Source organism: Balaenoptera ricei, chromosome 15, assembly GCF_028023285.1.
Source record: "Balaenoptera ricei isolate mBalRic1 chromosome 15, mBalRic1.hap2, whole genome shotgun sequence".
Taxonomy (NCBI): Eukaryota; Metazoa; Chordata; class Mammalia; order Artiodactyla; family Balaenopteridae; genus Balaenoptera; species Balaenoptera ricei.
Window position 1 is genome coordinate 87787425 of NC_082653.1, and position 21083 is coordinate 87808507.

The 21083-nt window shown below is 54.4% G+C and overlaps 1 protein-coding gene across 1 annotated transcript in view; it reads left to right on the plus strand.

The window, feature by feature from the left end:
* Positions 1-21083, plus strand: part of IQCE (IQ motif containing E) — a 41249-nt gene that overhangs the window by 13461 nt on the left and 6705 nt on the right. Inside the window, 12 exon segments of the mRNA XM_059898260.1 lie at positions 1999-2112; positions 2237-2287; positions 5360-5430; positions 6478-6550; positions 6753-6802; positions 8735-8898; positions 10174-10229; positions 11459-11658; positions 13218-13322; positions 14612-14702; positions 17560-17718; positions 19338-19361. Of these exon segments, the coding sequence (XP_059754243.1) occupies positions 1999-2112; positions 2237-2287; positions 5360-5430; positions 6478-6550; positions 6753-6802; positions 8735-8898; positions 10174-10229; positions 11459-11658; positions 13218-13322; positions 14612-14702; positions 17560-17718; positions 19338-19361 (1158 nt within the window).

Consider the following 21083-nt stretch of genomic DNA (forward strand, 5'->3'; position numbering starts at 1 on the left):
TTGAGATTCAGAGAGGTGAGTAGTCTACCCAAGGTTAACCAGTAGTAGAACCAGGATTTCAATCAAGGTCATCTGCCACCCGTCCCCTAAGGCACAAACTGCACTGCAGTAAATGGTGTCATCCTCATCTGCTTCACCGTCACCGCGACACCACACCGGTCTTTAGCAGCCACACGTATTCTTGTGCCGCTGGAGAAGCGACCGGGGTTCCTTCCCTTCCATCACGAGTCTGTTCACAGACCTGCCGTCCCCACCCCACCCCCGCCCCCGCCAGCTGAGCCGCGTCCGGAGGGCTGTGATCAGTCTGGGCAGCAGAGGTTAAGCAGGGCGTTGGCGGCCAGCGTGCCCAGAGCACGTGAGGAGTGTAGAAGCCATCTCGCCTGAGGGGCACCGGGCCAGGGCCCCTGGACGGGACCCAGCCTCACCCGCGGGAGCTGCACAGCAGTGCAGGGCCCGCCCGATGAGTCAGGACGTCCGTGTCCTGAGACGTGTTAAGCGAATCGGGCGCCGCAGGGAGGGTTGCCGTCTTGGTGAGGGGACCGAACCGCGTGAGCTCCGAGAGCCCTGAACAGTCGCCGCAGCGACATTCTCGGGAGGAAGCTGCCTGGGGCCAGAACTGGGTCTCCGGGTAAAACGATGCTGACTTCACTCAAACTAAATAAGCCAAGGCTTCTCTTCAGAGAGGAGGGAGTCTTATCTTCAAGACTCTGTCGCTCTGGGAGCTGGAGCGTCAGGGTAGTTTTTCTCGGGCGGGTAATGCCTCAGTTTCCTGTTGAAAAATGGGGATAATCATAATACAATTTCACAGGGTTTTGTGAGAATGCGACAAAATAATCCGTGAAGGGGCTTTAGTACAGGGTTTTTAGCTGTGCTAAGCAGGAGAAATAGGCAAAAGTGAGTGCACTTTTCTGGAATCCATATTTCTGGAAGCAGAATTCCCGGTATTGGATTTCTTATCTGTCCCAGCGACCGTACATTAATGACTAATTCACTAAACACTTGCGAGGGCCAGTACCTCTCCTGCCGGCTGCGGCCATGTGGCCGACTCCCCAGGCTTCCCTCAGTGGGACGCACACTTTGAATTGTCTTTCCAGTGCCGGGGGCTGGCTGTGTTCAGACATTTCAGACTCTCTTCCGAGAACTACGAGTCCCCTGAAAGGAGAAGGACTTCTTCGAGATAACTGGCTAATTTGGGTGCAGGCTGGTGCTGGAAGCCAGTTAACCACGGCACCAGCTGACCCGTGTGGGCATTTCCAGATGAGGCTTACGAGCGCTGGCTTAACCTTACGCTTTTCAGGCTGTGGGGTTTCCCGGACTAGGGAAAAGCTTTTTCAAGTGAGGCCGTTGAAAACAAACTTTAAAAATAACCCTACCATCACCATTTCATAAAAGAACTATACATGTCCGAAATAATAGGAAGGGCATAATTTCAAAACACAGGATAGTGGTAAAAATTGAATAAACTTAGTTTTATGAAAAACTGACAGTCTTTCCTCTAAGTTCACCACAGACTGGTGAATAGTTCATCCCCAGGTAGACGTTTGGGAACCACTGCTCTGACCAACTGAGCCTTAGTTGAGGATAAGAATTTTAAATGGACATCAGGCTATGATGGTATGTGGTGTGAAGAACATGGGCTTTGTCACACGGACGTGGAGGAGAGCATGTCACGTGGGCACCTTCCAGAAGTGCTGCTGGCAGTATCGATTGGTGGAGCAGCGTTTGTCTGTGGCAGGGGTGCTGCTGGCATTGTGTGGGGCAGAGTTCCTGGTTGCCTGGGTAGCCCTGCACCTAATGGGGCATTTACCCACCGGCCCAGCCTTCACTGTGACGTCCAGACCTCCCTCCCCCACTGCACACGCAGCACCCTGGTTGGGAAGTAGACAGCTTTTAAAACACCTCTCCAACTCAGTGTTTCACCGGGATGTGTGTGTGTGCACGGGTGTGTGTGTGTGTGTGTGTGTGTGTGTGTGTGTGTGTGGTCCTTCTTTCCTTCAGTCACTACACATGCAAAAAAGCAATGTGGATCTGATGAGAACAAAGCTTCGGCGCTTAGAAGAGGAGAACAGCAGAAAGGACCGGCAGATAGAGCAGCTTTTGGATCCGTCCCGAGTAAGTTCCTGGCCCTGCACGGCGGTGCCCCGAGGCAGGCGTGGGGCGTCACCGGCTCCTCTCAGCAGGCCAACGGGGGGGCTAGACCACATCTTGTCTTCATTTCTCAATCTACTTACCGCAGGGCCCGGATTTTGTTCGGACGCTGGCAGAGAAAAGGCCTGATACTGGCTGGGTGAGTATAATCTCCAGCAAAACACATAACCTGTCCACTGAAATCTTACCTTCAAAACAGCCTCTAGAGAGATGCCTTTTCTCTAAACCACTCATACCAGAGGAAGCGCCGATTAGGGGAAGGGCTCAGGACTTCCTGAAACCCTTCTCCACGGAGCCGTAGGGATTACAAGAAGATGCTGGGGGGCTCTTGGTGGGAGTGGGAGGGAGGCTGAACAGGCTTAGCACAAAGGCCGAAAATACACTGTAGAAAAAGGTAGTCACAGTGGGCGACTTACCCCGTCACACCTAAAAAACACACATCAGGCTTAACAAGTGATACTGATTTAAGACAGAGAAACAAAGCAGGAATAGAATTAGGACCTTAAAACACATACAAACCCCACTTGTATGTTATGTAATAATACATAACAGATTGAATGAAACAAAATTATGGAAAATGGAGCCATTATGATTAATGCTATGGCAATAAGCTATAGCAGTTGGAGAAAAATGTATCACAATAAACCTCATATGAGTCAAGGAAGTACATTTTTTTAAAAAATCTGACATGCTAAAAGAAAACTGGAAAGGATCCAATTTTGAGATTATTGAACACAAAAATCACATTAATGATGCAATTAATAAAGGGTTTGATAACATAAACTTAAAATTTATAATAAAAACCCATACGACTACAATGGAAAATGGATCAGTATATAATGGGTGAGGGGGGAAGACATGATTGATCAATAAAACAGTTTTTATCCAGAGTATGCAAAGAACCTATACTAATGTATAAAGAATAAAGGCAGTCTGTTCTGAATAAATGATTACAGCCTAGTTCTGTGCCTACAACAGCACAAAGTAAATACTTAAGTGCTTGAGAACGAATCAATGTGTTTTTCACAAGAAATAGTTTTTAAATAATAGCCACTCTTAAACACTGTATAGTTGTACAGCTTGCATGTACAGAATCTCGTTTGATTTTTTTTGTGATAGGGACTTCAATCACCATTTTTAAAATCAGGAAACTGAGGTTAAGAGATTTGCCCAAGTTGGGTTCATAGTGAGTGACCATCGGCCCTGAAGGCCGGGATGGTGTGACCATGCGGGAGCCATGGTCTGTAACACTATGCCCACCACTTGTCTAACAATGCTCTTTTTAGGACTATGTCTTGAGAAAAAAATCCAGTACTAAATGCTGTTTGCACAAGATATTTACAGCTGCTCAATTTGGGGGGAAATTGAGGAGGAACCACTCAAAATTAGAATACCGCTGTAACAAAACATCTTCAGAAAGATTTTTTTTTTTTTTGGCCTCGCTGCGTGGATTGCAGGATCTTAGTTCCCCAACCAGGGATCAAACCTGTGCCCCCTGCAGTGGAAGTGCAGAGTCCCAACCACTTGACCGCCAGGGAATTCCCAGGAAAGAAATTTTTTAAAAATATATAACAGCACAGCTATGTTCAGAAATGTCTACATGGTAGACATTTCTCACCCAAATTAGGGTGAGGATGTTGAATTCTGTTGAATTCTGTAAGTAATGGATGCTTTTATAGAGAAAGGGCTCTTTGTATTTTTGTTGTTCTGTTGCTGTGTGGGGATTTTTTTGTGTTTGGTTTTTTGTTTTTGTTTTTTGGGCCACGTCGCACAGCTTCCAGGATCTTAGTTCCCCGACCAAGGATTGAACCCGGGCCACAGCAGTGAAAGTGTCGAGTCCTAACCACTGGACCACCAGGGAGCTCCCTGGGGTCTTTTTGTTTTTTCGGGGTTTTTTTGTTTTAAATATTGTATTTATTTATTTATTTTGGCCTTGTCGCGCGGCATGTGGGATCCTGGTTCTCTGACCAGGGATCAATCCTGCACCCCCTGCGGTGGAAGCGTGAAGTCTCAACCACCGGACCACCAGGGAAGTCCCCCCTTTTTTTTTTTTTAAATTAAAGTTGATTAAAAGTAAAAATTCTAGATCATAGGGTACGTGCAGTTTTCACTCTACTACCCTTTGCCAAATCACCCTTCAGAGTGGCTGTGTCCTGTGACTGAACATTTCTGCTTGACATCACCTGCCCTCAAGAAACACTTGCCCATGTGCACAAGGAGGACCGGCCGGGGGTTTCTGTAATAGCAAAAGTGGCTTACAAGTTAAGCATCTATCAGTAGAGGAACGGGTAACTAGAATAACATAGATCTGTAGGAACTAGTGGGGACAGATCACCAAGACGGCCTATTGAGTTTTGAAAAGAACAAGCTGCAGAATGACGTGTGAGGGGCACCATTTGTGTAAACAACAGTGAAATGCCAGACTTTTGGGGCTGTGCACGCGTGTGTGCGCGTGTAATACGGCCTAGAGAATACGCAGGAAGTTGATAACAGTATTTAGTTGACAGGGGTCAGCTCAAAGGGTATAGTGTCATCTATAATTTTTTTTCAAGAAAATGTATTCATGTATTACTAGTATAATTAAAAATTACCTTAAAATCCCGTTAAAAAGTTGTTTGACTCTTCAAAAGGAAAGAAAGGGATGTTCTTTCGGGAATATAAGGTGTTGTCTCCCAGAGTGCCACATGAGCAGAGAGCAGGAGGCATCGAGACGGAAGGGCGTCTCACGGCCTCTGTCCGGCTGCCCGGCCTCCTCCAGCCCCGCTCCCCCCCAGGGGTGTGCTGGGGACCGGGGTGTCCTGGGCGGGCTAGGCTTGCTGAGTTTTGCATCTAGGGACTGAGGTGGCTTCCTCGAAGCTAACCGTGCAGCGTCCTGTCCTTCCTCCAGAGGGTGGGTGTGGAATGGGATGGAGGGGAGGGTGGCACCTTTCGAGCGGGAACACCCCCTGTGCCCCCACTCACCAGCCCCTCTGCTCTGAGCGGGCAGGACAGCCTGGCCCTGTCTCTCCAGCTGAGTCCAGAAGAGACGCCAGCACTGATGGGGAGGAGAGTTAAGTACGAAGGCGCTCTGGCAGGAGGCTGTGGAGGTGCTGCCGGGTCAGCGGGCAGGGGACACCCAACCCCCCCCCCCCGGGGGAGCCCCTGGGGGGAGGGGGAGGGGGAGGCCAGGGCCGCAGAGACGCCAGCTTGACGCGTCGTGTTCCCTTGGCAGGTGGTCAGTGGGCTAAAGCAGAGGATCCTCAAGCTCGAGCAGCGGTGCAAGGAGAAGGACCACACTATCGAGTACGGAGCCACTGGGGGGCCGGCCGGGGTCGGGGGGCGGGGCACAGGCTCGGGAGGGGCCCGCTGGGCGCGCACCTGGCCTGCCTCCGGCTCCGCGTCCACACCCGCTGCGCCCTCAGCTCCAGCTTCCGTTCCCACCCTGCCGCCACGTCTGTGTCCAGCATCGCGCCTTCCACCCGCCCCTAAGGAACAGTGCTCCCCTCTCCTCTTTTCTTGCTCCTTTTCCGCTGAAGAAGTGCTTTCTCTCCTTGGTCTTCTGTGGTCACTTGTCGGCTCCAATATGAATTGTATAGACCTTGATGCAGGCCCTTAATGCTTGGGCATCTCCCCTCCCTGCTTCTCTCGCTGTCACTGCACTATCCTGGTGCTGTTTTTAGAGCAGCAATGCAGACTCCTTTCCTGCTGTTTTATCACAGAGGAGAGCCTTTCCTAGCTGTGTTTGAGTTTACTTAAGGAAATCTGACTTTTCACTTTCTGTTGTATCCTCTTTATACAATAGAACCTCCCTCCTTTGTTTCTTGCTGGAATCGTCAACTTTAAAATTTTTTATCATTTGCTGATTTCTTCTGTGTCTCAGAATCCTGAACTCTGTAACTTTACTTTCATTTCTCTGTTAGAGCCTTTTCCCTAAAGTCTGTTGAGTGTTGAGAACAAGGAGAATTATACAGACAATACGACTTGAAAAAAATGATTCTCTTTCCTTTAAAGAACCATTCCCCCCACCTTCCCCAAAGATGACTCGTCCCGTCTAACCCTGAGGTCTGTCTTCACAATTACTGCGGTTTTTAAAGACAGGCCCTTGTTAGCAAAGAATATCCGCGGGGGGTCGGTTACCTCACCCGGGAAAGGGGCAGGTCCAACAGGGAAGGGCCCTGTAGGTGTGAGAATTCTCTCGTCGGCCCCAGCTGAGGGCCGGCTCAGGCTTCGCTTCCCAGCCCAGTTCTCTTCCAAAGCCCATCCTTCTGCCATGTTCCGGGAAACAGGCTTCCTCTGGCTCTGCCCGGGAATGCTGGCCCTGCCATGTCAACTCTGAGCTTCGGTTTTTAGCAAACTGCAGACTGATATGAAGACCACTAACTTGGAGGAGATGAGGATCGCCATGGAGACGTATTACGAGGAGGTGCGTGCCCTCCTGCCCGGGGTGGGCGGGGGGCGGGGTTGGAGGGTGGGGGGCCAGCTGCACCGAGGGGCCCTCTTCTAGTTCATCTTAACTTGAACGCACATCAGCAACTTAGTGCTCACTTCCTGCCACTGGGCAGAAATCAGGAATCGTTGCAGTTTTTTCATTTTGTATTAACTGCATTTTAATTTGGTGTTTACAGATTCATCGGCTCCAGACTCTCCTGGCAAGTTCTGAAACGACAGGAAAGAAGTATGATCCCCTCCTTGGGAACCATGTTTCATACGTTGTTTTCATGTTAAACTGCTGTCAGAGCAGGGTAGGCCTTACGTGGAACCCGCAGACACTGCCCTGACTTTGAAGCCTTGCTGGCACCTGCGCCCATGTTACTCATGGCTAGAGCTGGCGTGTTTCCCTTTGGGATGTTACAGACGTGCCCTCACAGTTGCCATGTGCTGCCCACTAACAGCACAGTCGGTGCTCCGGGCTTTCATTGTTCGTACTACTTCACAGCTTCCAGCTTAGAATTAGAAAACACTGTTTTTCAAAGCAGATCTTCCTTTTCGGAAGACATTTAGTACCAAGTACAAGTTCAACTTGCCAAATAAGTTTACTAGGAGAGACATCAAAGTTTCCTTATCTCGTGGATTTTCCCTTGTCCCTTTCCCAGGTGATATCAGGCTTTCAACAAATTAGGAAAGGAGGGATCCCTTATCTTAGATTTGGTTGTGTCACCAGCCTCTGCAGTGAATTACTGACATTTATTGAGCGTTTACAATGTGCCAGGCATGGTCTTCCCTTTTTTCCTTTCCCCCTACTATAAAATGAGGGCTGGTCGGGACTTCCCTGGTGGCGCAGTGGTTAAGAATCCGCCTGCCAATGCAGGGGACACGGGTTCGAGCCCTGGTCTGGGAAGATCCCACATGCCGAGGAGCAACTAAGCCCGTGCGCCACGACTACTGAGCCTGCGCTCTAGAGCTCGTGCGCCACAACTACTGAGCCTGCGTGCCACAACTACTGAAGCCCGCGTGCCTAGAGCCCGTGCTCTGCAACAAGAGAAGCCACCGCAATGAGAAGCCCGCGCACCGCAACAAAGAGTAGCCCGCTCTTGCCACAACTAGAGAAAACCCGCACGCAGCAACGAAGACCCAACGCAGCCAAAAATAAATTAATTAAATTAAATAAAATGGGGGTGGCAAACTTTCTGTAAAGGGCCAGAGGAATTACAGTCGATTCCCATTATTCACAGCGTTATGTTCTGTAAAGTGTCCACGAACACTGAATTGGGAAATGGTGAACCAGTGCTTCTAGGGGAAGCACGAAGTTCTGTTCCTGAGACCCTCTGGTCACAGCTTTCCCCATCACCTGACCAATATACAACCCGCCTTCACGTGTGTTTCTGTTTAAAGGCACCTTATTTAGTGTCTGTTGTTGGTTCGTTAACACTGAACTCTTGACCAACCATGCCGTGACTCAGGCCTGAACGAAGCTCTGACACGTGTGGTTCCTCCCTGAGCTGTGTCACAGCCTCGTAGCAAGTAAGAACTATGCTGCAGGGGACCACTGAGAGTGGCGAGATCAACAGAAAGCACAAAACCGTGAAAAGACCTCGAAATCCACCCTGTGGATAGGACGAGATCTGAGACCAGATGCGGATGGCGCTTGTTCCCCCAGCCGGGAGTGAGCCCGCCTGCAACTCAGACCCTCGTCCACTCTGCCCGTGAGGGACCGCAGAGTGACCGCAGAGGCACCGCAGGCATTATTTGGGGGTTACAGATACGTTTTAGTGAGTAGGCGAATTTGCAAATACGGATTCTGTGAATAATGGGGATTGACTGTATTTTAGACTTATTTTGCAGAATAAAAGGCAAGATCAAAACTATTATCTAAGTATTTATGGAACAACAGAGAAAATAAATTTCCACAAGTTTTTTAGTGATCCTGTTTAACGTCCATTGCTAATGACTGAACACAGTATTTTGTTACACAGGCTCGCTGATGAGAGGAACGGATAGCAGTCTGCTTGTCCGGGCTTCAGAGTTAGTGTTCCCTGTTTAATCGCAAACGTCCATCTGCAGAAACCACGCTGGGCGCCCGGGCTGCCGAGCGCCCACCCCTCACTTAGGACGCGTATTAAACCAGTTCAGGCACCAAACCGTAGCCGCTTGGTCTCGTTCCTCCTAGGCCTCCAGCGGAGAAGAAAATCGGCCTTAAAAGGCAGAAGAAAATGAGCAGCGCCCTCCTGAGCTTGTCCCGGAGCGTCCAGGAGCTCACGGAGGAGAACCAGAGCCTGAAGGAAGACCTGGACCGCGTGCTGAGCAGCTCCCCCACTGCCTCCAAGATAAAGGGTACCTGCTCCCCAGAGCCGCCAAGGGGGGAGGCGGGGGTGGGGACGCCAGGCGGGGCCCCAAGATGCGGGCGCGCAGGGGAGCTGTGGCCCTCCTTCCCCCGCGCGCCCCGGGGCAGCGCCGCTCCAAGGTGTGTTGCAAAGCGGCGGGAGCCTGCTGAGCGCCAGGGGCCGTTCTAGACGCTGAGCTAGAGCAGTGAAGGCGCGCTGGCTGAGACGAGAGGCCAGCAGGTCACATGCCGGCCAAGTGGTAAGAGCGCTGGTCAGGGGGCCACGGCGGGGAGGAGGAGGGGGCCGGGGGGGGCACCAGCAGGCGTAGAACCCCCGAGTGTCCCGGTGCGTCTGAGGCCGGGGGCCCAGCCTGCGTACGCGCTGGCCGTGGACACAGAGGTGAGGGCAGGGGAGAACAGGGCCCTGCAGGCCACTCAGGGGACAGAGGGCTGGAGCAGGGGTGGGAGGGTCTGCCTCGTCTCTCGAGGACCCCCTGCTCCTGTGCTGTGTGGACACCGTGTAGGAAAGGGCCTCGCAGGGGCCGCTGGTGGCCTGGCCCAGGTGGCACAGCAGTGGCGAGAGGTGGCCAGGCTCCGGTGCCCGTGGGGAGTGGGTGCAGCCCGTGAGGGACACGGGGGTCCGGGTCCGCAGCCTTTCTCTGGGCTACTGAAAGGCAGGCGGGGGTGGGGGACATGGAGCGAGCGTGCCGGGGGGGTGGGTAGGTGGCCGGTGGAGGTCGGTGCGTCGGTGCGTCGGGGGTCGGGCGGGGGCCTCGGCAGGAGGACCGGTCCTGGAGGCCGTCGGGGACCAGATGACCCGGCGAGAGTCCGGTCACCCAGCGAGCGAGTGGGGGGAGGGTGGACCAGCTGAGCCGCTTGAGGGGCTGCCAGGGGCGTGTGGGTGCCGGGGAACACGCTGGTGGCCCAGGCGCTGGGGCCGAGGCCGGGGCCTGGCATGTGGCGGAGTGGACTTGCTGGTGGGCTGGAGAAGGGCCGCCTTGGCAGGCTGGTGAGGCCAGAGCCCAACGGGGTGGAATCGGGAGAGAAGGCCGCACTGAGCCCTCTCCCGACCGTTTGTGTCGGTGAAGCCGCGGTGAAAGGGAACAGACGTCGCCGTGGAGCCGCCCTCGGCACCGCAGGTCTGCCGGGCGTGGGGCCGCCGGCCGTGGGGGCCAGCCTGTGGAGGGGACGCCGTCGGGCCGTGCTCCAGACGGGAGGTCCGGGCTGAAGGGGCCCGTCGGGACGGCTGTACGAAGGGCGCCCGTCACACCCCGCTGTTCCACCAGGCTCTGTGGAGTGGAGCAAGCCCCGGCTGCTTCGGCGGATTGCAGAGCTGGAGAAAGTGAGTGTGGTCCCGCCGCGGCACCTTCCCTGCTCAGGACCTGCCTGTGCGAGAGCAGCGGGTCTTAGAACACGGGACAGACGTAGCGCCGCTCCTGGGACTTATGCAGGGAGTCGGGTCGTGCTGAACGTGTAAACGGTGGCCGTCTGTCCGCAGAGGGCACGCAGACACGCTGGCAAGAGGAGACTCCTACGGGTCCGGACGAGACCTAAGGGCGTGTCATGCCTGTCCCTCGTGTCACAGATGGCAAAGCGTGGTCACACGACACACCGAAACGTTTCAGGCTCTCGTGGACACCCGTCGCTGGGTGCGTAGGATCCCAGAGCCTTTCAGACGCCCAACCTGCCGTGCACATGGGGGCTTTTTACTGCCAGTCACTTCCCAGACTGTGTTTCTCACCACTCGTACAGTATTTGAATTCACAGAAAACTGTGCATCCGCACTTTGCCAACCAGGAAAGTTAGGAAGTTAACGTTTCCTCACATCCCCCATGTGAATTTGCAGATGTAGTCAATCTGATTCTGCTGAAGTGGGTCAGAAGCGTCCCTGCCTTTTGAGTACTGGTACCGTATCAAGTTAGAGCTGTCAGTTGTTTGGCTGAGCAGAGTAAACCTAGAGGGGAACAGTAAAAAAAACAATAATTTCACGTATTTACAAAGCAGAAAACTTAAGAAGTGTCTATAAATTGTGGGTAGTTGAAGAATACAGCTTGTTAGGAAAGAAGGGCAGCCGGAGGTGGTCCAGAAGCCAGTGGGCCGGCGCTCTTCTACGCGGAGAGATGCTGATATCAGTGGGAATCTGGAGGTGCTCAGTGCCTCCAGCTGGCAGAGCTGGATCGTCTTTGACGTGTGAAAGCGCAGAGGCTGAAGATTCCAGACGTCCTAGGGAAATAACAGGGTAAACGAGCACAAAGAGAAGCAGTTTACGAGTTCACGTTCCCTGCCCTCTGCTCTCTGTTTATTACGGCACCTGCCCCATCCCGGCTGGGTCTGCGTGCTCCCTGCTCCAGAGGAAGAGGGTTCTGGCGGGGGTGGGGGGGGTTGCCCTGCCATCGCCCCCAGGACTCTGGTGGAGCAGAATTGTCCCCAGTCAGCGTCCCAGGTTTCTCAGATCCCACGCAGAGCTCTTCCCATTCCCTTGCTTGGGATGAGTTTCCCCTTGGCCACTGTCTCTTTCCTAGGAAAGTAGAGTAAGAAATAACGTCTAACAGATGCCTGTGTTGCCTCCAGAAAATAAGTTTGATGGAAAGCCCCAAATCCCACGCTTCAGAGGTGGTCGGGTCTACCCCGCCGGCTCACTCGGCGTCCAGCCCCACGGTGCACCGGCAGCCGCGCCCCGACCACCAGGAGGAGAGCGAGCGACTGCGGGGGGTTGTGAAGAGGCTGAAGGGCGAGCGCAGTGCCCTACAAACCCAGCTGCAGGAGCGAGAGTACGTTGTCCCGCACAGCTGGCGCCCGGCCCCCTCCGGGAGAGGTCCTGCTCCCGTGACTTGCGTAGTTGCTGGACTTGAGCTGTTCTGGGGATGTGGGGAAGGCTACATTTATACGATTCTAAAACTTGTGATGTCTTAGTTGTGAAATGAAGGCAGCTTTAGTGGGCAAAAGGAGACACTGATTGGCCGTAGTGCGTCATGAAAAGCACGGGGCGGGGGGGTGCCATTTAAATCTCTTTACACGGAATTCCAGAGGGCTTTCCAAATTCTTTTTTAGAGAAGAATTGACTCTGATTGATTCGTGTAAAATAATAGGCCATCCATCAGATCTCTTGCAGAAGGGTTTAAAGATTCAGTACTATGTTTACAGCACCTAATCTGTGCATCAAATAAGACACAGGTGCTGTGGCGTGTGGAGTATTCAGTGTGACCATAAGAGTGTGGAAGGCGAAGCCTCAAGGTTCTGCTCATTTACCCTTTGTTCTCTAGTGTCTCGCTCCGTAGCCCCCTTAAAACGCTCCTGTCTCCTCCACCCGTTGTTTACGTGTGGCTTCTCCAGTTGCAGTTCTGTCACGAGCAGGCTAAACCCACGCGTCTTCTGAGATGGTGTTTCTGAGACCTTGCTACTCAGAGTGTGGCCGGGGAAGCCAACGGCCTCAGCGTCAGCTGGGGGCTGGTTAGAGATGCAGACCCTCGGGCCCTGCCCGCCTGGGGCTGGTTACCTTGGCCCGGCCCAGATCTCCTGGACCTGACTCTGCATCTAACGAGACCCGTCCTGGTGATTCATGTGCACGTCTAGGTCTGAGAAGGACCTGTCTCTGCTGCCTTCTGTTTGCAGCAGAAGGCAGATCCCTTCCCGCTCCACCTGTTTTTTCACCTCCAGTCGAAGCCTAATACACTGCATCCCTGCGCTAGGTTCTTTATAAAAATTAGGCCAGTCATTTTGCACGGCAAATAGCATCTCTGATTATCTCTTAAGCCGTCGCATGGCACGATAATAACTTCCACTCAGTGAGCCCTTACCATGTGACACTCCTGGTGATGTATCTCGTTCACGTGAGGTCACCACCACGGTGAGCCGTGGAACGTCTTAAAGCCACGTTCTTAGCGAGGCGTCACCTGCGGGGCACAGGCAAGCTTGGGTGGAGGTGCCTGGGTAGCCTCTCGTCCTCGAGGCCTTAGCTTAGGCTGCGTCACCGTCTGGCCCATGGCGGGTCCCGGGAGCTCTCATCTCAGGAGCAGATTAGGCGCCCAACTGTGTGACCGCTGGGTTAATGCCTCTCCCCGCGGGACGGTGACGCCCGTGAGAACAGGGCCTGCGCCTCGTCAGGGAGCTGCTGGCGCGCACGGAAGGTACTCAGTAAATAACCGAGCGCTCCCGGGTCTGCTGCCAGCCTCCTGCGGTGACAGAGAAGGGCCTTTCTTCATCCTCATCCACGCATAAGTAAGGAGGTTGGACCCGTTACTTCTTCTGAAAGCTCTTCCTGCTCTGATGACCCAGGTCACTGTGAGCCTTTGTTTTAATGACGCTGAAATACCTCTGGTTCCTCGTTCAGTCTGGAGGTGAAGCAGCTACTGCAGACAAAGGCTGACTTGGAGAAGGAGCTGGAAAACATGAAGGAGGGTGAGAAGGAGGGAAGAGAAAGAGAAGAGGCTTTGAGGTGAGTGGACGAAGTCAGAAGACACGCAGCCCCAGGCCCTTCCTTCTTCCCCAGCCCCGCCCACCCCGGCCCATCCGCTCTGAGCCCCCCGCCAAGAGCGGCCCGTAAAGCTCCAGCCCGATCACGTCACTCCTCTCCTGAGGTCCTCCCGTGGTTTGCTGTTTCCTTCAGAGTAAATATCCGACCTCTGGGGAAAGGCTGCTCACGGTTAGGCCAGTGTTTGCCGCTCTGGCGTCACGGCCAGCTCCCCGGCCCGCACCCTCCTCCAGCACGGCCGCTGCGGGCAGCCTCAGAACGCGCCCCGATTCCACACCCCGGGTCCGGACGCCACCTCCCACACTCCTTCAGTGACCTCTGTCCACTGTAGATAAAAAGTGGACACGTGGCAAATGTCCGTCAGCTGGTGAAGAGAGTAAAAGCGGGAGTGCATCCGTACAAAGGGATGAGGTCTGACACCTGCCACGACGTGAATGAGCCTCAGAAACATGAAACATGATGCTCCCTAAAGAGGTGGACAGAAAAGCCCGCATACTGTGCAATTCGGAAATATCCGGAATGGGCAGATTAATAGAGAAGACGGTGGATTAGGGGTTGCTGGGGGGGGGGGGGAGGGGAGAGTAGGGAGTGAGTGGCAGGTAAGGGGCTCCTTTTTGGGGTGACAGGACTATTCTGGGATTAGATAGTGATGATAGTTGCACAACATTGTGACTACACTAAAAACCACTTAATGGCATATTTTAAAATCGTGAATTTGGGGTTACATGAATGTTATCTCAGTAAGAAATGCCCAAAAAAGTAGGTTAGAAATCTGAGCAGAAATATTTAGCACTCAGAATAATTAGTAAGACACGGATTACTGAAATGAATACCAAATTTTATTTTCAGAATAAATGTGACTAGACTTTGCCAGAAGCCTAGAATTAAAGTAAATCAGAACGGGCGGGTATACAGTGAAGAATTATTTTTACCTTGCCTTTAAAATCTGTAGCAAGGACATGAGTTGTTTTTCCTTCCATTCGCCTTGTTTGCTAAAAACCCCAAAGGATATCCGTTCATCGTTCACGCAGTCGGTGTTTTTTCCGTTCCTCCCATGTGTCAGGAGTGGGGTCCGGAGGGGTCGCCCTGGGCAGTGCCGGCTCCTGGGCTGTCAGGTGGTGGCGGGGGGCCCACCTCGTTCTCGGGGAGGCGTCCTTGCCAGCGCTGCAGGCCGCCACCCCTCCTGTCACGTACAGACATCTTACACAGCGTCATGGCAAGTAAGGTGTCACTTTCCTCCCTTCCCACTTTAGGGAGGAAATTCAGGCACTTACCAGGAAGTTTCAAGAACTGGAAGAAAGCAAGAAAGGAGAGGAGGAGAATCCCGAGGAAATGAGTCCTGAGGTAGGGTTGTCTGTGTTTTTACCTCCTGTCCGGCATGGCGGGACCCTGAGCTGATGCGTTATGGTTCTGACTGTCTCCGTGCCCGGAGTTTTGCCTGAATCCAACGTTGACAGTCCAGTTTCCTTCTACCATCACAATCGATTTCTATAAATTGGGTGTATTGAATCCTGGAGTTCTGGACTAATTGATTGTCAGTTAATTGACTTTTCAAACTAGTATTCGCGTCTTAGATAGTTAAGCTGGTGAGTGAAGATCCTCCCCAAACTTCAAATATGTAAAAAGTTTAAATATCCAACAAGGGTTGCCGTTACCAGGTGAGAAGGCGTTTGGGAAGGCCCCAGGGAAGGCACGAACTCTCAGTGAGGAGCCGGTGGTTCAGTGTAAGTTGCAGAGTCTGGCACTGACGCGGGGGCCCGGCTGGGAAGGCGCTCGCCGGGCCGGCATGGCTCCTCTTCTTGCCCCCGCCCCTAGGCCGGGGGTTGGGTGACTGGGGAGCCGCAGCTCCCGCCGCAGGGCCCGTGGGCAGGCAGGCAGGCAGGCGGTGAGTCTAGGCTGACCCTCCTCCCTGTCCCCTCGCTCCGTCCATTTCTGTGGACACGACGGCAAGGGGCTCCCCTGGCACCTCCCTGAGCACCTTCTTGAACCAGGGGAGCCCTCTGGTCCCCGTTGGCCCAGTGCTACCTATGCTAGGACTTCTAGTGGCGAGAGTGGGCTTCCCTGGTGGCGCAGTGGTTAAGAATCCGCCTGCCAATGCAGGGGACACGGGTTCGAGCCCTGGTCCGGGAAGATCCCACATGCCGCGGAGCAACTAAGCCCGTGTGCCACAACTACTGAGCCTGCGCTCTAGAGCCCACGAGCCACAACTGCTGAAGCCCGCGCGCCTAGAGCCCGTGCTCCGCAACAAGAGAAGCCACCGCAATGAGAAGCCCGCGCACCACAATGAAAAGCAGCCCCCGCTTGCCGCAACTAGAGAAAACCCGCTAATCCTTTTTTTTCCGATTAATGGATTCCCCAGATGGCAATTATAATCTCATATCTGTTAACACAAAAAACTAATAAGTGAGGCATTAAAATCCTGTGGCTGCAGCTTGCCCCAAGAGGAGGCTGTAGCGTGAGTGTGTGACAGGGAAGACCGGCCTGGCCGGGGCGTCCAGAGTGGGGGCACGCTGGGATGGGCAGCCGTGCCACCCTCTTCTGCGACCCTTGCTACAGATCTGAGTAACACGCCGAATCCACCAGGACGGCCAGGCTTTACCCGGCACACGTTTTAGCCGAGAAGTTCTGTTGCTTCAGAAAGCGACTTGCTGCTTCGGTAGCCGGCAGCCTGACGGGGACTGGCCTCTAGGAGAGGGAGGGCGTACCAGGTGCGGGATTGACTCATCTGCTGAGAGCAGAAAAGGAAAGTGTTTGGGTTTGTTTTTTTTTTAAATCTAGACGGGCCTCCCTCTTACAAGGCTTTCTTATTTAGCTGGAGTCCTGTTTTAAGGCCCCTTCTTCTAGCATCTGACTATGTGTACTTCAACCCCAGCACAAAAGGGAAAGAGAAAAGCCCTAAAAGGGAACGTGGAGAAGCTGATAAGCGTGTCTCTCTCCAGTTACAAGTTGAGACAAACCCCAGGCCACCGACCGATTCGGCAAAGGAAAGGTGGCTCTCCTGGTGCGTGCTGGCTGGAGCCCCGTGGGTGGTGCGGTGCCCTTGACCCCGCATGTCCTGCTGGCCACACGTGGGGTGGACGCGTGAGTCCATCTCAGTCCCTTCCGTTGTTCAAGAAGGTAGACTTTCCGTGTTACCCTTGTGGGTGCCTCTCCCTGGCGGCTTTTCCAGGGCTTTAGATAATGTTCTGAGTCCTGCAGGGTCACTGTCCTCCTGTCCAGGAAACTGGCCACCCGGCCCGATGGGCCCTTTTCAGGAGACCCCTACCTACCCAGACGCCCGCGCTGTCGGCCCCAGGTGGCTGCAGCACCGGGTCGCCGACCGCCCAGCGTGTGGTGGGCAGAGCTGCGCTGTTTGTCTCCTCGACGCTCCTCTCCCAATGGGGTGCTCGCGGTGCTGACCGACCCGTGCCTCGTCTGCCTCAGGCAGCCCTGACCCCTGGGGGGCACATGACACATGTGAATGCGGCTATTTCTGCTTATTCCTGAAGCTTTCCCTTAGGGAGAAAAAATATTTTCCACGTCCGCCGGAATTGGCAGTAATGGCTTTGTCTGTGCAATTCATCTGGTTCTTGCTTCTTTCTACCTTAAGACCCCCAAGCTAGGGGTCTTCCCCGGCGGTCCAGTGGTTAAGACTCTGCGCTCCCACTGCAGGGGGCACAGGTTTGATCCCTGGTCTGGGAAGTTCCACGTGCCGCGGGGTCCGGCCAAACAAACAAACAAGCAAACAAACAAAAAACCAAAAAACCAAGCTAGGAATCTATTGCCTTTTATCTCAGAAGCCCCATTTTTGTAATCCAGTGTTAGACGAAAAGGAAGACGGTAAAAGGACCGCCCGGGAGGCAGATAATTGGTGCACCCATGCACAGACGTTACTGAGCTCAGAGGTGCGCTGTGGTCATCTGATGACACCACAGGTCACGTCGCTTCCCCTCCTCGCGGGAGAGCGCTACCCCCAGAGTTTGCAGGGTTAACGATAACCGACTTTCACCCTATTTACTAACGAATATGTTATTTCTCCAGAGACTTTTTTTGTCGTTTGGCATGCTGAGCGGTGTGGACACTGATTTTTTTTTTCCTCTAAATTAAAGTCTAGTCTGAGAAGCTTCGCCTGCATCCTAATATCCTGCCTCCTGGCCTGATAGCCGGCTTCTCTGCCCCCATCCCCGACCCAGTCATCCTTCTCACCTTGGACTTCCTGCAGACCCGGAAAGCGCCCCGACCCCCCGGTCCCTCCCAGACGGACTCGGAGCTGGACACGAGCGAGGGGGGCTCCTCCCGGCCCCGCTCCGGCTGCTCCGAGGGGAGAAGAGACGCCGCCGCCCGGCTCCTGCAGCGCCGGTGGAAGGGGCACCAGCACCAGGTGAGAGTTCCCTCGCCCGCCGTCCCTCTGCTGCCCACATCCTCACTCGCCAGCCCTTCCTCCGTCCCTTTGCCGGGCGGGCTCCGTGCCAGACGCCCTAGACACGTAGGAAAATGTAGGGAGGCAGAAGATAGCCTCCGGGGACCCGGGGTCTCAGGCGGGCGAGGGCGAGAGGAAGGCCGCGCCTGGAGCCCGTGTGGGCGTGCTGGTGGGGTGCCTGCCGCGGGCCGGGCAGTGGCTGGTCTCGAAGCCTCTGTCACCTCCCCACGGGTCCCAGGGACGCGGGCTGTGGGTGCAGCGCCCCTGCAAGCACGGGACTGAGCTTAGGGGTCTCCGTGGTGGTTCGGGGCCCCACGGCAGCCCTTCGCTGGGGCTCCCGGGATGGCCGTCTTGTCAGGAACAGGGAGAGCCTGCCTCGGGGCTGCTCCTCAGAGGACAGCGGCCTGGGTCACGGGACGGCAGGGCTGCGCGTGGGGTCTCAGGCCCGGGGGTGGGGCGAGTAGGGCAGCAGGGGCCGCAGGCTGCGCACGACAGACCGGGAGCCGCGACGTCCCGTGGTCTCTCTTGGGGGAGGAGTGGGGCTCCTCTCCTCAGCTCCTGGGGGGGCTCGCGGAGATGGGGCTCGCGGAGATGGCAGTTGTTAAAGGACGGGCTCTCTGATGACGAAATGCTCTAAAAGAGCCCCCTCCCCCCGTTTGATAGAACGCAGCACGACCCTTGTTCCCCCAGCTGAACAAACAAACAAAAACTGGAGCTCTCCACTTGCCCGAATAGTGTAAGATCTTAGCTCCAGAAAGTTGCCGGTGGAGGTTTTTTTTAATCATGGCTTCTTCCCAACTTTTATTATGAAAATTTACAAAACATAGAAAGTTGAAAGAATTTAGTATATTCAGCGATGTACTAATTCTTGCCCACCACCTCGGTTCGACAATAGTGCACATTTAGCCACATTTCTTTTCTGCACATACTGTTTTTTCCAGAACCGTTTGAAAGTAAGTTTTAGACGTTATGAGACGTCAGTGTGTATCTTCTAGGAATGAGGATGTGCTACTTAACCATAGTACCGTGACAGCACCTGAGAAATTTCCCCGCCGCCCCGTGATTTTCATGACTGGTCAGACTTGGGAGTCAGTGACCCAGACCCTGCACGGGGGTCCCCTTTGTAACATCACCAGCGGGCAGTGTCCAGCTGCTCTGTGGACATCCAGAGAGGACACCGCATGTTATAGGACAGCTCTGGCTGGGGGAGGGGCTTCCTCACGTGGAGCCTAAGACAACCCCGTCTCAGTGGTCCCTACGAGTCACTTCACCGCGCAGCCGGCCAGGAACCGCAGACGCCCCCGTGGCGGCCTGGGCTCCAGCTGTGATTCGCCTCCCGGTCACGGTCACGGCCGCTTGCTTCCTCCTTCGCTGTTGCAGGCGGGTCTGCATCAGCTCCATCAGCCTCTCGCAGAGCCCCTTGGGTATGGGTGGCGGGCAGGGGGCTGTCGGCGAGGGGAGGGTACCCGACTCTACTTTTCCGTCGCTGTTGGCTGTGGCAGGGGAGGGACCAAGGGACGAATACGGTATCACAGGAAACTCATCCTCATGTTAATTCATAACTGATCTCCTTATTTCAGAAAAAAAAGGCCGTTCTGGACGAGGTAAGCCAGTTTTATTTCACTAATTTCAAAATACGTATTTTTACTTTGGTTCAAGTGACTGTGGGGAGATCTCAAGAAGCATCATTGAGTCCGTGTTTTCACGAAACCAGGCCAGACCCCAACACTGAGTTAAAATACTTAAGTGATGTTAACATCAAATAAATACTTGGATAATTTCACACTTTCATAATTCATTCAGTCATTCATCATTCTCTCAACACACTTTTATTGATCATCAGTTCTGTGTCAAGCAAGCTGTGCGCCCTCAGGACACAGAGAGACATTAAGACAGACAGGCCAGTCCAGGATGGAAGAGGGGTTTAGGGGCACGTCCACGGCGCTGTGGGGTTCCTGCTCGCCAAGGCCGGGAACGTCCCTGCAGCGGGGGGGCCTTGAAAAGGAGAGGGACTCACTGAACTGGGGAGTGAGAGGAAGGGCATCCCGGGCAGGAGAATTCACGCAACAAAGCCCTGGGTAAGGGAGAGGGTGTGGCTTGGCCGGGAAAAGGAGAGCAGGGGTGTGACGGAATGAGGGTCAGAGCAGAGAACAGTCGGGTATGTGGTAGACGGTGCACATCTAAGCCGCTGGGACAGTCGCCCGGCCTCCCCACCGGCCCCAGCTTCTGCTCTGCCCTCCCACGGCCTATTCCCTGTGCAGCCACCTGGATGATGTTTTTAAATGTTAAACCCCATCACTCCGTAATGACTCCTCTCACACTTGGAACAAAACCCAAAGCTGTTCCCTGAAGCCCCGCGTGTGCTGCTCCCCGGCCACCCCTCCGGCCCCGTTCAGTCTGGAGGCGTCTCTGGCACCCTTGAAAATATCCAGGCTGCTCCTGCCACAGGGCCTTTGCACCTGCTGCCCCCTCTGCCTTGAAGGCTCCTCCTCCAGACACTCGCGTGTCCTGCTCCCCGGCTTTACTCAGGTCTCTGCTGAAGCACGACCTTCCCTGGACGCCGCACCACCGGCACTCCCCAGCCCCGCGCCCTGCTTTACTCTTCTTCATAGCACCTACCCCCACCCGATACTTCACCCTTTTTGCAACTGCTTGCCTCTCCCATTAGAATGTAAGTTTCGTGGACGCAGGGACCATCCCGTGTTTCTGCTGCTAGGTCCCTGGTTCCTAGAGGGGCGCCTGGCGTGCGGTCGGCATTCAGTAAACATTTGTGAGCGACTGAGGGGACGAGGGTCCCTGGAAGGGGACCGTAGAGCACGTTTATGACGCAGGCGGCGGCCTGTGTGCTGTCGATGGTGTTTCGCCCTCTCCCCTCCGGTGTCCCCTCCTCCCTCAGCCTCCAGGGTGATGACAGACCCACCGTGCGGGCTGTCGTGTGGGCAGCATGGCGTGTAGGACGCCTGCTCCCCTTTCTGCCCTGCTCGGTCCGCACCCTCACCCCTCCAGCGGGTGCGGTAGCTTTCCTGTGAGCCGCGTGGTGGGAACCCTCCGGGTCTGTCTAAATTCTCATTTGCTTTTAGTGAGTTACTTTGTCCTTAGTAACTGATGTGCTCTCGCCTCTTTGTTGTCTCCTAACCCCCTGTTTGTGGCATTTCCTTCACTTTGCGTTCAAGGAAGACAAAGATGTTTTCTTTTGGTGCCTGTGATCATGGAAGCATCTGAACCTCTAAACGCAGGTTCAACAGCAGGACTCAGTGTGCTAGAGTGTCGTTCTCCTAAATGTTATGGAGCCGCAAGCCCGTCCTCAGGACTAGAGGCAGGACCCC